General features: G+C 39.6%; 1 protein-coding gene across 1 annotated transcript in view; it reads right to left on the reverse strand.

Annotated features, from left to right (window-relative positions):
• cux2b (cut-like homeobox 2b) overlaps positions 1–16,987 on the reverse strand; it is a 171,895-nt gene that overhangs the window by 22,110 nt on the left and 132,798 nt on the right. The window contains 4 exon segments of the mRNA XM_034133242.1: positions 7,673–7,739; positions 9,162–9,241; positions 9,958–10,081; positions 10,342–10,482. Coding sequence (XP_033989133.1) covers positions 7,673–7,739; positions 9,162–9,241; positions 9,958–10,081; positions 10,342–10,482 — 412 coding nt within the window.

A 16,987-nucleotide genomic window follows, 5' to 3' on the forward strand; every position in this document is an offset into this window, starting at 1 on the left:
AAAATACATTATTTATTTCATGCAATAGTGTTTTTTTGGTAATACTTTATATTAAGCGACACTTATTCACCATCAAATAGTTGTTCATTAAGATATTAGAGACAAACTATTGGCTTATTGGTGATGAACAAGACTTCACTTTAAAATAGGGAACATATTCTGAGTTAGAAAAACCACATTTTGAGTTGTTTAGACACTATTAACACTTGTAGTTTCACGTCTTGTTACATCAGAATAAACTAGATTTGTTAGGTGTTATTATGGGATAATTACTATTCTTGTGGTACTGCTGCCTTATTAGGCCCATATTGAGCAGCGCATATTAAGACCAGAACTCATGAACAACAAATTCCTTACTTGCAATCAATAAGCACTAATTAGAGGGTTATTGAGGAAAAACTCTCAACTAATGGCCAATTACTTGTAGAATATACATTAATAAGGCATTAATAAGTGTTTTATAATGACTAATAAAGAGCCAATATACTGCTAATTTGCATGTTAATGAACAACTACTTGATGGTGAATATGTGTACCGTAATATAAAGTGTTACCGTTTTTTGTACTTCCATTTCATCTTTCAGAAAAGTGCACGTGTGTCAAACTAAGGATCGAATCTCGTTACATATTCGTTTAAGTTCATAATGTGTTTTGGCTTCCCTAGTTGCAGCTTAATGAAAACTGATGCACACAATGTTCAACAACATCTGTTCTCTTTTTTTATTACTGCTGATTTTTATTCCATATTTTATTCCATTCCATTTCTATGTGTTTTTAATCTTTGTTTTACTTGCACCATGACATCAAGTCAAATTCCTCGTACGTGTCAACCCTACCTGGTGATAAACCTGATTCTGATTCTGATTCTGAGATACTCCCGTCTTTAAGATGTCAAAAAATACATTATTTATTTCATGCAATGGTGTTTTTTACTTCCATATCATCTTTCAGAAAAGTGTACAAGTCTAAAACAAAAGGCATGTGGACCAAATCCATCACCTAGCATATTCGTTTCGGTTCTTAATACGTTTTGGGAAATTTGAGAAATAAAATGGCAGAATATCGAGAAAAAATCTTAATTTTGAGATAAGATTGTGGGAATTCTGAGAAAAAAATCTTAAAGGGGACCTATCATGCAAAATGCACTTTTGTACATCTTTTATACATGAATATGTGTCCCCGGTGTTCCAGGGAACTCACCAAGTGTCAGAAAACACAACCCTCTCTATTTTCCTCCATACCCAAATCTCTAAAAAAGGGGCTGCAACGGATCTGATAAAAACTGATCCAGATTTGAACACTGTCCTGACGTCAGGACGGTGGCGCTACGGCTATTGGGCCAACTCCACCAATCAGGAGGAGACAGCCACGGCCATTGCCGTTCGAAAGCACTGGAGACGCTGTAGTACATATGCCAGGCCTGTAGGTGGTGCTGTTCTCACAGAATCAGCCCTTGCAGAGCACAGCTAAAAAAAAAGTGCAAATTGAGTGAAATGAGGCATGGCTAAAATGCATGATCTGTTTGGTATTTTGAAAACAGAAACGTATAAATATACCTTATATAGGTATGGCCCTACAATATATAATTTAAATATACCATGATAGGTCCACTTTAATTTAGAAAATTAAACATTTGAATTCTTAGATTTAATCAGTATTTTGTGAAAGAAGACAGAATTCCCAGATTAATCACAGAATAAAAAAAATATTTAAAACAAAATGTGGCCCTAACCCTCTTCTGTAGGCATGAATATCTGCATTGAAAAGCAATATAGTATATATAAAAAACATTTTTTATTTCATGCAATGGTGTTTTTTTACTTCCGTATCATCTTTCAGAAAAGTCTACAAGTCTAAAACTAAAGGCACGTGGACCAAATCCATCACCTAGCATATTAGTTTCAGTTCTTAATACGTTTTGGCTTCCCTAGTTGCAGCTTAATAAGAACTGATGAACTTGCATCAAATAAAACATGCCAGGTGTCGGGAAATAGGTCACTCTATGTGGGGAAATAGCACGTCAACACTGATGCGTCATATTTAGATCTGCAGTAAATATATGTGTCACTTTTCAGGGGTTTGGTGCAGACCATTGCATTCTAGAAAGCAAGTAACTGTAGTAAATGTCCCCTACAACATAACTTGTCATATTCAGGTAAATAAGACAGGAGTTGGCTGTAGATTACTTCAATAAATGCTATCAGGGCCAGTTTTTATGGGCTTTATTTGGGGATATTTGGCTCTCATATCTTCCTAATGTCGGACTAGTGACAGCAGGATGAATTCCCCACATCATTATTTAGTTTCTCAGTAAACCTAAGGCCACTTTTATAGCTTAAGAAGGGTTGATGAACTTGCATCAAAGAAAATGCATCTATAAATAGGCTAATCTATAGAGACTTTTTTAGTAGAGACACTACATACTGATATACACCTGAACATCAGCAGGAGAGGACTCTTTAAAGTAGAGACACTACATACTGATATACACCTGAACATCAGCAGGAGAGGACTCTTTAAAGTAGAGACACTACATACTGATATACACCTGAACATCAGCAGGAGAGGACTCTTTAAAGTAGAGACACTACATACTGATATACACCTGAACATCAGCAGGAGAGGACTCTTTAAAGTAGAGACACTACATACTGATATACACCTGAACATCAGCAGGAGAGGACTCTTTAAAGTAGAGACACTACATACTGATATACACCTGAACATCAGCAGGAGAGGACTCTTTAAAGTAGAGACACTACATACTGATATACACCTGAACATCAGCAGGAGAGGACTCTTTAAAGTAGAGATACTACATACTGATATACACCTGAACATCAGCAGGAGAGGACTCTTTAAAGTAGAGACACTACATACTGATATACACCTGAACATCAGCAGGAGATAACTCTTTAAAGTAGAGACACTACATACTGATATACAACTGAACATCAGCAGGAGAGGACTCTTTAAAGTAGAGCCACTACATACTGATATACACCTGAACATCAGCAGGAGAGGACTCTTTAAAGTAGAGACACTACATACTGATATACACCTGAACATCAGCAGGAGAGGACTCTTTAAAGTAGAGACACTACATACTGATATACACCTGAACATCAGCAGGAGAGGACTCTTTAAAGTAGAGACACTACATACTGATATACACCTGAACATCAGCAGGAGAGGACTCTTTAAAGTAGAGACACTACATACTGATATACACCTGAACATCAGCAGGAGAGGACTCTTTAAAGTAGAGACACAACATACTGATATACACCTGAACATTAGCAGGAGAGCACTCTTTAAAGTAGAGACACTACATACTGATATACATCTGAACATGAGCAGGAGAGGACTCTTTAAAGTAGAGACGCTACATACTGATATACATCTGAACATGAGCAGGAGAGGACTCTTTAAAGTAGAGACGCTACATACTGATATACAACTGAACATCAGCAGGAGAGGACTCTTTAAGTAGAGCCACTACATACTGATATACACCTGAACATCAGCAGGAGAGGACTCTTTAAAGTAGAGACACTACATACTGATATACACCTGAACATCAGCAGGAGAGGACTCTTTAAAGTAGAGACACTACATACTGATATACACCTGAACATCAGCAGGAGAGGACTCTTTAAAGTAGAGACACTACATACTGATATACACCTGAACATCAGCAGGAGAGGACTCTTTAAAGTAGAGACACTACATACTGATATACACCTGAACATCAGCAGGAGAGGACTCTTTAAAGTAGAGACACAACATACTGATATACACCTGAACATTAGCAGGAGAGCACTCTTTAAAGTAGAGACACTACATACTGATATACATCTGAACATGAGCAGGAGAGGACTCTTTAAAGTAGAGACGCTACATACTGATATACATCTGAACATGAGCAGGAGAGGACTCTTTAAAGTAGAGACGCTACATACTGATATACACCTGAACATCAGCAGGAGAGGACTCTTTAAAGTAGAGACGCTACATACTGATATACATCTGAACATGAGCAGGAGAGGACTCTTTAAAGTAGAGACGCTACATACTGATATACACCTGAACATCAGCAAGAGAGGACTTTTTAAAATTTCCATAGCGAAAAATGTAATTTAAACTATAATATAATTGATAACTCATGAGTATGAGTATAACATACTCCAATCGTAATGAGTAATATATGTGTGTAAATATCATCTCTAGATACTGCTGATACGTCTATGATTTCTATCCTCAGAACTCGCCTCCATACATCTAACAATCAGAGATCTAATTTAAACAGCCGCTCAGCGGGATTATTCATGAGGTTTGTTTGAAGTTCAACAGTTTCATTTTGCACACGTGGGACCTGATTTTCAAAAGGTAGATGGGGATGAATTAACGAGGAAGCTGTGATTGATTTAAATATGCACATAGGTTTCATCCTCTTCCTGGGACACGCAAGTCCTTTTTAACCAAAAGAGAAATGTCTTCAAAGAACATATTAGACTTGTTTTAATCCACATTAGAGGAACCACATGCAGCTGAAACTCTTTTCTCTTTCATGTTTGAACTCATTGTCTCACATCAGGCTATGTAATTACCCCTAAAAAGTAGGGGTTGCAGAAAACGTTTTTTTTTAAAGACAATAACGATAATGACATGTTCTGGTACTGTCAACACAACTGATCATTTTACAACTAAATCATTTTTCAGAAAGTAGCATATAAAGTAGCATATAACCACATCTTTTTGCACAACTGAAGGTACAAATAGGCTAGAAATGATTACCTTGTTCGACCAAATGTACATTATAGCAGTATTGTTAACACAACAAACACAAGGACGTATGTCAAGGCCAACGGTGCCTTCACACGCTGCTCGGATATTCCCTTTCTTCTGACTTCTTGTTCTGGTTCTTCTTGTTGTGGTTCTGCTTCTTGTTCCTCCTCTGGTTTTCTGGTCTGTTCTTCTTGTTCTGGTTCCCCTTGTTCTAGTTCTTCTTCTTGTTCTGGTTCCCCTTGTTCTGGTTCTTCTTCTTGTTCTGGTTCCCCTTGTTCTGGTTCTTCTTGTTCTGGTTCCCCTTGTTCTGGTTCTTCTTCCTTGTCTTTCTTCTGGTTCTTCTTCTTGTTCTGGTTCTTCTTCTTGTTCTGGTTATTCTTCTTGTTCAGGTTCTTCTTCTTGATCTGGTTCTGCTTCTTCTGGTTCTGGTTATTCTACTGGTTCTTCTTCTTCTCGTTTTCTGGTTCTTCTTGTTCTGGTTCTTCTTGTTCTGGGTCTTCTTCTGGTTCTTCGTCTGGTTCTGGTTATTTTTATTTCTATGGTTCTTCTTCTACTGGTTCTCCTTCTTCTGGTTGTCTGGTTCTGGTTCTTCTTGTTCTGTTTCTGCTTCTTGTTCCTCTTATAGTTCTTCTTCTGGTTCTGGTTATTTTACTGATTCTTCTTGTTCTGGTTCCCCTTGTTCTGGTTCCCCTTGTTCTGGTTCTTCTTGTTCTGGTTCTTCTTGTTCTGGTTCCCCTTGTTCTGGTTCCCCTTGTTCTGGTTCTTCTTGTTCTGGTTCCCCTTGTTCTGGTTCCCCTTGTTCTGGTTCTTCTTGTTCTGGTTCTTCTTGTTCTGGTTCCCCTTGTTCTGATTCTTCTTGCTCTGGTTCTTCTTGTTCTGGTTCTTCTTGTTCTGGTTCTTCTTGTTGTGGTTCTTATTATCATCCAACATGTATCCCCAGAAAGACCTCAGTGATGTTTGGATCCAGTCATGATCTCATTGTTGATGTTTCTGATGATCAGTGTTGGAGCCCCTTGTTTTCCGAGAGTCCCGGTCGAGCCCCTTCCTCCATCAATAAGGATAGAGGACTGATGCCCCCCCCCCCCCCCCCCCCCCCCCCCCCCCCCGCTGTCAGCAGACACTAACAGTTGTCAGCTCTTCGTCTAATGAACTTATGCGCTACGGAAAATGTTTTGTATTGATTACCTGCTCTGCTTCTCAAGCCCCAGCAGACAAATGGTCTTTCTTATCAACGGTGAGGAAACAGTCAGTGAGAGTAATAGAGGCTGGGGGGGTCAGGGGGGGATAACTGCAGCTCCGGGGTCACACACACACACACACACACACACACACACACACACACACACACACACACACACACACACACACACACCACACACACACACACACACACACACACACACACACACACACACACACACACACACACACACACACACACACACACACACACACACACACACACACACACACCCTGTCCGACACACCACATAACAGAGATGCTCTCTCTCTCACACTGTAACTGAAAAATGTGTCCAATCCAACAGAATGGATGGCGGTGGGTCTGAAAACATCAGTTCAATTGTGCCATGGATTAAGCCTGGGAGAAAATCCATTAGCAGCGGCTGCCGGTGCTCCGGAGCACAAACCCAAACAAAGGAGTGTTTACTTTGAATGCCTATCGACATCCTTCATACAGCCTCAGATTCATTTCAGCCCCGCGCTGGATACACGGCGCTCAAAGACCCGAACAAGGTAGAGTGTTTTCTGAAGCAATCTTTAAATGGAGCAATTCTTCTGGAGGGCTGTCACGGCAAACACAGACCTCTGAAATCGACCGGACGTCAGCGCCTGAGTCACTCTTTCTACAAACCGAATTCCTCTGCTGGATGTGAACGTGAGGCAATGAAGGCAAAGGAAATTAAGTGGTTCTTGAAATGTGACGATGAACCGCAGAGAGGATGGAAACGTAATGGAGGCTCAGGGAGTAATGGGATAATCAGGATACAAAGAACTGTATTCCCCTACAGTTACATTAAGTAAGTAAGTACGTAAGTAATGTATTTATAAAGCGCGTTTCCCAGACATAGTCACAAAGTACTTGACAAAGCATTAAAACATAATAAAAGATGAAATGACCACACAAGCCACGTGTTAAGAAGTGCTAAAAACACAATACATTGCGAAAAACACCCTTACCCAAGTTAATATTATAAATCCTGCACAACATGCCGCTCCACACCACCTCCCTCACAACCTGCACAATTATCCGCTTTAAATATAGTATGTCATATTTTAATATATTTTACTGTACTCAGTTTATATTTTGCATCAAGTTACATTTTACAGATTTTTTAGGAATTTATTTCTTAACTATTTGTAAATATATTGGATGTTTTCACCTTTTTGTGACTGTTATATTGATGCATAAAGTTACAGTAAAATACACCCTTTCCCTCTGAAATGTAGTAAATGAAATTATTAAGTAGCATTAAATGGAAATACGCTGTATTGTCGAATATGTACTAATGTAAATATTGTCTTTAATATTATGTTGTTGCTACGTATTCTTCTTTCTGTGTTTGTGCATGCACCATATACAGTTTACCAAAGCCAATTCCTTGCATGTGTAAATATACCTATACAATTCTGATTCTGTCTTGTTCGGGTCAAAGCTGACTGATTTACTACTTTCATCAATCATAAATATTGTGTTTTTTACATTGTATTGCCTCAATGCCTTATGATATCCTCCACAGTACGCGTTGTTCTTAGGTACAATACTTGAGTAAATGTACTTAGTTACTTAAGATGTGTAGTTTGTACAGTAGTAGAAATGTTTTGATGATTATGTGGTAACTATAAAGTGTGTAATCTGACTCACTTGTTGGTCCTCTCCTGGTTGTATTTACACCGCAGGTCCAGCAGCTCTGTCTGTGCAGTGTTCAGAGCTGAGAGAGAGGGGGAAATATTACAATTAAAAACACTAAATACTTGTAATAATCAGCTCTGAGCTATCTGCAAGATGCAATACTTTTATGACACTTGCATGTATTAAAATTCACAGTTTTACGCTCAATTTTGTAGAATCTGCGTGACCTCAAAACAAAAAGCACCATTTGGATTATACAGCATTTGTTAAACTAATGTCAATGTATGACTTCCTAAACCTGCGTTAAGATCCATTGTGTATATACATTTAAAAAAACAGAGCTTTCTTGTTATTACCAGAGGTGGGAAGTAACTATGTATATGTACTCAAGTACTGTACTTAAGTACACTTTTAAAATACTTTCAATGTTATGCTTAAGACTTTGTTCTTCTACTCCACTACAGTTCAGAGGTAAATGGTGTACTTCTACTCCACTACATGTATTTAATATCTTTAGTTACTTCACAGATCTGGATGAATGATGTGAAATATAATCAAGTGTTAAATCAGACTTTAGTTCCACCTGGAGTAAATTCACAAGCTACCCTGCAGTATACAAAGTCATTCAAACTAGCTGCACCTTTACCAGCTTTGAGAACACTTTCATGATCAATCATTATAAAACATATCATATATATTATTCTGAAATGGACCAATCTGCACAATGACTACTTTTACTGTCGCTACTTTCACTATATTTTGATGATAATACTTTTCTACTTTTACTTGAGGAACATTTTGAATGCAGGACTTTTACTGTAACAGAGTATTCCTATACTCTGGTACTTCTACTTTGACTCAAGTACAAGATCTGAGTACTTCTACTTTTACTCAAGTACAAGATCTGAGTACTTCTACTTTTACTCAAGTACAAGACCTGAGTACTTCTACTTTTACTCAAGTACAAGACCTGAGTACTTCTACTTTTACTCAAGTAGACGATCTGAGTACTTCTACTTTTACTCAAGTACAAGACCTGAGTACTTCTACTTTAACTCAAGTACAAGATCTGAGTACTTCTACTCAAGTGCAATATCTGAGTACTTCTGTTTTACTCAAGTACAATATCTGAGTACTTCTACTTTTACTCAAGTACAATATCTGAGTACTTCTACTTTTACTCAAGTACAAGATCTGAGTACTTCTACTTTTACTAAAGTACAAGATCTGAGTACTTCTACTTTTACTCAAGTACAAGATCTGAGTACTTCTACTTTTACTAAAGTACAGGATCTGAGTACTTTTGCTTTTACTCAAGAACAAGATCTGAGTACTTCTACTTTTACTCAAGTACAAGATCTGAGTACTTTTCCAACCTCTGGTTCTTACTCAGGTAAAAAAGTGTTGATTTGAGTTTAAAGTCATGACATCAAAGCAGTAATTAAACACACCACGGCTCAGGTTAAATTGAAATCTAATTTTAAAATGTAACTTTACTCACATGAATGCAGAACTTTGATCTTCTCCTTGGCCTCTGATAGTCGGTCAGACAATCCAACGTTAGCGCTCTCCTCTTCGTCCCTGAGAGGAAACACTCAGTTACTCTCAGGTTTGGGGAGTAATGGATTACATGCAGGGTGGGGAGGGGCTACTTGTAAAAAATGGGGTTGAATGTAAAACATGTAATCGGTAACATAATCTGAGTATCACAATATAAGAAATGTAACCTGATTACTTTCTGTTCCTGAGATACAGACTTAGGACAGTCCTACAGTAACCTAACTGTAATGTTTTTCCATGGCGGACCACATTTTTGCCTCTAACTCCAGAAGGGAAGGTCGGACATGCTTGGGAGTTGGTGCTGTCTGACCTAATTCAGGTGTGCTGAACACACTGATTTTGTCCCGAGTCTCTACGACCTTCCGTTCCAGAGATACATACTTAGGAAAAGTCTGTTACAGTCCTAACTGTAAACACTTCATCACCCACTAAAAGTACATTTTCTCTTATATTTGATCAGTTACTCTCAGGTTTGGGGAGTAATGGATTACGGTAATACTTTAATGGCCAGATCAAGTCTGAAATGTGACTTGCATCAAAGCAGCTCCATGTGTAACATCAACATGGACAAATATCAAGATGCAGTGATGGGAGGGTTACTTAGACTAGACTATGACTAGTTACCTGTACAAATGTAATCAGTAACCTAACCTGAGTATCACAATATAAGTAACCTGATTACTTTCTGTTACTTCACTTCATCTCTTATATTTCAGCAGGGTTTCTGTGGTTCTCACCCTCGGTCCTGGTGGTTCTGCTGCGGGGACTCGGAGGCCCCGGGGCCCGGCGTGCTGTTGGGCGTCATCAGGGAGGCAGGAGAGGATCCTGGGGCCTCGAGGGTCCCTGATGACTCTGAGGACTCTGAGAGGAGGAACACACGTCATCAGAGGTGGGAAGTAGTTACTGTACTTAAGTACATTTTTCTGGTATCAGTACTTCACTCCACTATTTATTTTTCTGACGACTTTTTACTTTTACTTCTTACATTTTGAACACAAACACCTGAACTTTCTACTTCTTACATTTTCAAAACAGGCTGGTTACTTTAGTTTGAATGTGATGATGATTTAGTCCTAATATTGATGATTTGAAATGATATTGTGCAGATGATTGGCCCTCACCTGTCTGTTGAAGGCACTCCAGGTGTCTCTTCCAGTGCCCGCTGATTTCTCTCACCAGGGCCTCGCTGTCGGGGGCCTTGCTGTGCAGGTGCTGCAGCCTTTCCTCCAGGGTGTGTGAGGCCTCCAGCACCGGAGCTGGATCTGTGAACACACACACACACACACATCTTAGTAAAACAACTCCTAACATCCACATGCTACTTTCAACAAAAGAGAGAAGCAAAATGGCTGTTTTTACTGTGTGTAAAAGAGCTTTCTGCAGAGGACACTCTATTCCTCTCCGAGACTCCGCTTCTGACTCTGAGACTTTCTTCACTCCTTTGAAATGTTCACAGGCTGGACCTAATGACACGAGCCTTCACATGTTCAGAATCACCTCTAATGAGTCTGCTCACGTGCCGATGAATGGCAAAAGAGGACAAAAAGAGTGCCATAAATATGTGTCGCTGTCTTAAATCCCAAGTATACACCTTGGCAAAGTGTAGAGAAAGTGTGCTCCTGAAAAGGAAGGAAAAAAGATTCTTTAGCACAACAGAGGAGCTGTTTTGCAATGCATGCGCGGCAGCACCGGGCCCATGGGGCCAACTAGGAGGCTGTTTCTCAGCTAACAAGTCTCCTCTGTATCATTTGATCATTTAAATTATTATGCCAGGAATTCTCAGGAGGCAGCTCGGCACTCCACATCACAGAGCTGTTTTTAATCTTCCCCTTCCCTTTCTTCCCCTCCCGAAAAGTTCAACAGCTCAGAGAGAGAGAGCTGCTCCTGTTGTGTACCTGCCTGCCGAACACCAAAGGAGGTGACTTCTAGTGCCAAAGCACAGAGAGGGAAGCTCAGGGGAGCTCCTTGACAAGGGGGGAGGCACACACACGCACACACACACACACACACACACACACACACACACACACACACACACACACACACACACACACACACACACACACACACACACACACACACACACACACACACACACACACACACACACACACACACACACACACTTACTCGCACAGCCCTTCAAAACTCTAAAAGAGGGGGAAAATCGCTGCTTTGCTGCACAAACTTTTTCTCCCACAGCTTTCATCCACTCATCTTAAGACTTCTGTGTGGAAACCCAATTGGATCCCCTCTCCTCAGTACGGGCACCGACTGAAGTGACTTTTCATAAGAAGTTGGAGCCACAGACGTTTAAACTTTGCCACAGAGAGAATGCAAACTCCAAAATAAAAACCATCAGACGGGGCGAAAAAACTTCTGCAATTTGTTGAAATCCTGGCCGTGCATTGCAGCGCCACATATCTGCATTTTCATCACACAAACATTTTGAGGGGCCATTTAATTGATTTTTTTTCCCCAGGAACGTTTACAGTGTGCGCTCATTGTTACAGCTGCTCTGGAGATATTGCATCAGTCACGAGGGACATCACTATTAAGAGCAGAGCGCTTCTAAGACAAACAAGACGACTTAAAGCGGCGCTCCTGCATCGACCCACTGTCACAGAAATCACTTTATCAGCCTCTTTCCCATATATCCTTTCAACTCTTAATGATCAAAGGACAGAGATTATAGTAAGGGATCTCTCACACACGGACAAACCCGGATTATCAATCAGTGGCAGGGGAGTAAAGGAAAGTCAAATTTAAAGTGAGGGGATATAACTTAAGACTGTATACAAAATTAACCCCCGTCAAAGTGGAGCAGCGGGGGAACTCTCAGCGGGCCGAGGATCTACTGTTACTGCAGGAAAGACTGCTGATAACTTTGGAAAACTAAAGCTAATTGATGTAGCTAATACTGGAGCTTCTTTAAGAGCAGCTCTGAAGGTAAACCCAGCAAATAAACCCTGCAAGAGAAGAGATATTCAACATTAACCGGCTGTTCATCTGGAAATAACACAGCGCATTTCCATTTAATGCTACTTTATACTTCTAATATACTACATTTTAGAGGGGAATAGTGTATTTTCCTTCATATGTATGCATAAATCTAACAGTTTTAGTCACAAAAAGGTGAAATCATCCAATATATGAATAAAGACTTAACCTGTTAAGCCCTGAGCCTGTTTTTCAGGTCTCAGGCTCAAAAATGACATTCCCAGAACAAATGACCATATCTTCCCTTCTAAAAGGGGTACATTCATAATCTTTTTTCTCAAAGTAATGATAAACCTGTGAGTTGGATGTAGAAAAGTCAGAATCAATATAGATGTTTTTTATTTTAAAGAAAATTCAGATTTTACATAGTAAAAAACTGTCAATTATAGTGTCCGTCCAAAAATTCTTTTTTACTTATAGTGAAAACCACCCTTGGATGATGGTAAGGTAGACTAAAAGCTTTAGGAATCCAAAGTACAACATATAATAAGTACCCTGTATCAAGATTGATGCAAAACAAGTGACATTTGACCTTTTTAGAGAGATTTAGCAAAAAGAAACCACTTCTGGGGTCATTTGGGTGGATTTTCCATATCTCTGGCCCCCCTTGCTCGATTTTGATGGTTGACACCTCTTTCTGACCGTTAGAGCCAATAGAATCGAAGGGGGAGTCCCCCACACACATGTTGTGAAGAGAAAAGGTGGGGGCTTTGCGCATGTAATTTTCAATCAGAGTGAACCTATCTCTAGCTTTGACATCTGGAAACGGAAAAGCAGTTTTAATACTTATGGATTATCAGAAATCATTTCAAACGGACACAGACACATTAGATTAACCTATGGATTAACTTCAGCAGCGTTTTTATCGTTTTAATGCCATTGAAGACCACTTTGGATAGACTAGAGCCAAGGTAAAAATGTTAGCATTTTTAGCTACCTAGCGTCACCGTCAGAGTTTCTTCCCGTTACATGGATATAAAACATTCATAGTTTTATTAAATGAACATGCCCTCAGACACTGTTTCCTGCAAGATGTTGCGGCAGTGCCCCGGTACCGGGGTCTCTCGGGCTTAACAGGTTAAGAAAGAAACTCCTAAAATCTGTAAAATGCAACTTCATGCAACATTACTAAGAATCTAATAAAGTAAACACTAAGGATAACAACCATAAGAAGACATACAGGAAATCAACACTTAAGGGAACAGCAGAAGAAGACAGGAAGTAAACACTAAAGGGAACAGCAGAAGAAGACAGGAAGTAAACACTAAAGGGAACAGCAGAAGAAGACAGGAAGTGTTTAAAGACTGTTTATAACGTTAAAGCTAATTGTTGTATAGCTAACACTGAAACTTCTCTAAGAGCAGCTCTGGATCAAGTGGATAAACCTGGAAGAGGAACTCAACTTCCTGTTAGTCTGAAATATCTGTCCGCTGACGAGGCGTTATGTGCATCAGGTGAGTCAGACGGATCAATTTTTAATTCATCTCTTATCTTAATTACAGATGACTGGATGTCTGCTCTGAGGTCGTGATAACTGATCGGCAACAGCAGCTCGTTGAAGCTCATAAATCATTCTGCCGGGTTTACAGCCCCGAGGAGAGCAGAAATACATGCAGGAACGCCACCGAGGAAACAGGAAGTTACATCAAGCATCTGAGTTTAAGATTTACCTTAAAAATAATCGTATCTCTCCTTGGAATAAAAGGAGTTGGGCAAATCTACCAAAGTCCTGTCCTGAGGATATTTCCTTAGATTTTGTATTCAGTATTTTATTAAGCATTAATTTCAGACATTTGAATTAAAGACTTTTTAAGATTTTTATGAAATCACAGAAACCCAATTTATTTTTTAAAACAAAACAACAACAACATTTTACAGCAATACAAATATATTAGGGTTAGATTAGGGACCCCCCTTGAAAACGCGATGGTGCATCTCAAGGGGTTTATATATGTATAGTGCAAAACCTATTATACTTTAGTAGCTTAAAATAAAAAAATGTAAATTCAAGACTTTTATAGATTTTTAAGGGGTCACGGAAAACGCAATTAATTTATTTTAATTTTATTTGTAATACATTTACAAATACATTTTTTATCTATATATTTAGTTAGTAAATCATTTTCTTTATATATATATATATATATATATATATATATATATATATATATATATATATATATATATATATATATATATATATATATATATATATATATTTTGTAATATGTTGGTATTTTGCCATATGGTTAGACATCTGATGAAAGCATGATATCCAGCCCACAGAAATGTGTCTAACTGTAGATATGCTTCCTAATTAGAATAAGTGAAACAAAGAGTCAGCTGTTAAGATTTCCATAGCATGTTAAGTTAAGTATTTAAGGTTTTCCCCTTATCTTAGTCTCATACTGAACTTTAGGAAAGTTCATCAAGAACTCAGCAACCAAAGTAAGAAAATAAAAAAATCCTCAAAGTTAGAAATGAAATAATTCGTAGCAAGAGCTGAGATGGAAAAAACTAAAACATACGAAGTGATGTTAAACCCGACTTAATAACAGACGCAATATTTTAGCCTTTCTTTTTAATTGTTTTTGCAGATTCTCGCTGCATTGATATTGAGTTTCATCACTTTGTCTGAGCGGTAATGAGGCCACCCTCAGATCCTCCTGTGGTCACTGTGTTGCTGCACTATTGCACATGTCAGAGGGTGTGTGTGTGTGTGTGTGTGTGTGTGTGTGTGTGGTTGTGTGTGTGTGTGTGTGTGTGTGTGTGTGTGTGTAGTGTGTGTGTGTGTGTGTGTGTGTGGTGTGTGTGTTGTGTGTGTGTGTGTGTGTGTATGTGTGTGTGTGTGTGTGTGTGAGCAGATAACCATCAGATTTTAAAAGGATCGTATTTGAAGTAGCATAACAACGAATAAAAATCTTTATAATTGTATTTTTGTACTGTATCTGAGTGAATGTACTGTGTGTGTGTTTGTACTTCTTTAAACACAATTTAATTGACTTTGTATACTAGGTACTGTATCTTAATTGTTAAAAAACACATATCATATTTTTCTATATTTTAAGTACATAGTAAATTATCTGTTGTGTAATAGGAAGGGGTGTGGGTGGTGTGTGTGTATGTGTGTGTGTGTGTGTGTGTGTGTGGCGTTGTGTGTGCGCGTTGTGTGTGTGCGCGTGTGTGTGTGTGTGTGTGTGATGTGTGTGTGTTGTGTGTGTCGTGTGTGTGTGTAGTGTGTGTGTGCTCGTGTGCTGTGTGGGGTGTGTGTGTGTGGAGTGTGAGTGTGTGTGGTGGTAGGTGTGTGGTGTGTGTGTGTGGTGGTGGTGTGTGTGTGTGTGTGTGTGTGTGTGGTGCGTGTCGTGTGTGGTGTGTGTGTGTGTGTGTGTGTGTGTGTGCGGACGTTATTCATTGTGATCTGTCCTCCATGTCTGATAAATAGGAGGTGTAGTGTTTGTGTTCTTTTGGAGCGTTAGCATGTAGTGTTTTTTCTCCCCGCTCGTGTTTAATTTTAAAACGGCGCCTCGCATCGGCTTCCTCTCTCTCTTGGTGTGAGGGCTTCCTCGGATTGATGTCATTGCTGCTCCGTCCTTCCGTGGGTGTCAGACAAAGACCGTGCAGAAATAAAAAGGGAGAACAGGGGGTTGAGAAGTGTCTCTTTCAGACTTTCCTGTTTGTTCACACACAAAGCTTCTCACACTCACTTCACTTTTACATTTATTTTATCTTAAGTATTTCTCCCTCCTCCTCTCGCTCTGTCCTCTTCCCTCCTCCCTCCTCCCCCTCCTCCTCCTCCTCCTCCTCCTCCTCCTCTGAATGAAGGTGAAACTACCTGAATATAAATGCCGGTTAAGTTTGTGAATCTGCTGCGAGCTTTTTGTTTTCTAAATCCTTGACGTTTGGAATGAAAGCGTCTTCACATTGTCTGAAGGTGAAAGCAGAGGCTTTGTCTCAGCCTACTTCTCAGCTTCTTGACAACAATATTACAGCAGTGTTACTGTTTGTTGCAGCAGCGTGTTTATGGACCTTGAAGTCCACTCAGAGCGAGAATGGGAAAAAAAAATGTTTTGAATGAGCAGAGAAAACCTTGGAGCACAGCCTTGTAAATTAATTTGTTCGTGTTGTATGATGGGAACACAGCTGGCCTCATTAACATGCGCACAACAAATAATTATAGCGTTTTTTTCTCTCCAGCCAGCCAATGCTCGGCTAATGGGCTTGCTGGGTTAATTATGTCAGAGCGTAATTACACAGAGCCCAGGGAGACATAACGCTGCACCCTGCTGCTCTCACAGCTAATGATGGCGTATCGCTGACAGCGGCAAGACGGACCGCCCCGACACACCTGCTACTGTGGGCGCACACACACACACACACACACACACACACACACACACACACACACACACACACACACACACACACACACACACACACATACACACACACACACACACACACACACACACACACACACACACACACACACACACACACACACACACACACACACACACACACACACACACACACACACACACTCACTCTGGACCTGTGTACCCCCCTCCCCCCGCAGGCCACTGAGCCCTGCACTGTTTATACAGGCAGAGGTGGAGGAAGTACTCAGATTCTTCAAGTCAAAGTAGAAATACTCGTATGTAGGGAAAAGTACTATATATTATACTTGAAGTACACAAAAAGTACTTGTAAAAGAAAATGGCTATGTCAGAATAATAGATATAACTGGATTATAATTACTGATGCATT

Source organism: Trematomus bernacchii, unplaced genomic scaffold (assembly GCF_902827165.1).
Source record: "Trematomus bernacchii unplaced genomic scaffold, fTreBer1.1, whole genome shotgun sequence".
NCBI classification, from domain to species: Eukaryota; Metazoa; Chordata; class Actinopteri; order Perciformes; family Nototheniidae; genus Trematomus; species Trematomus bernacchii.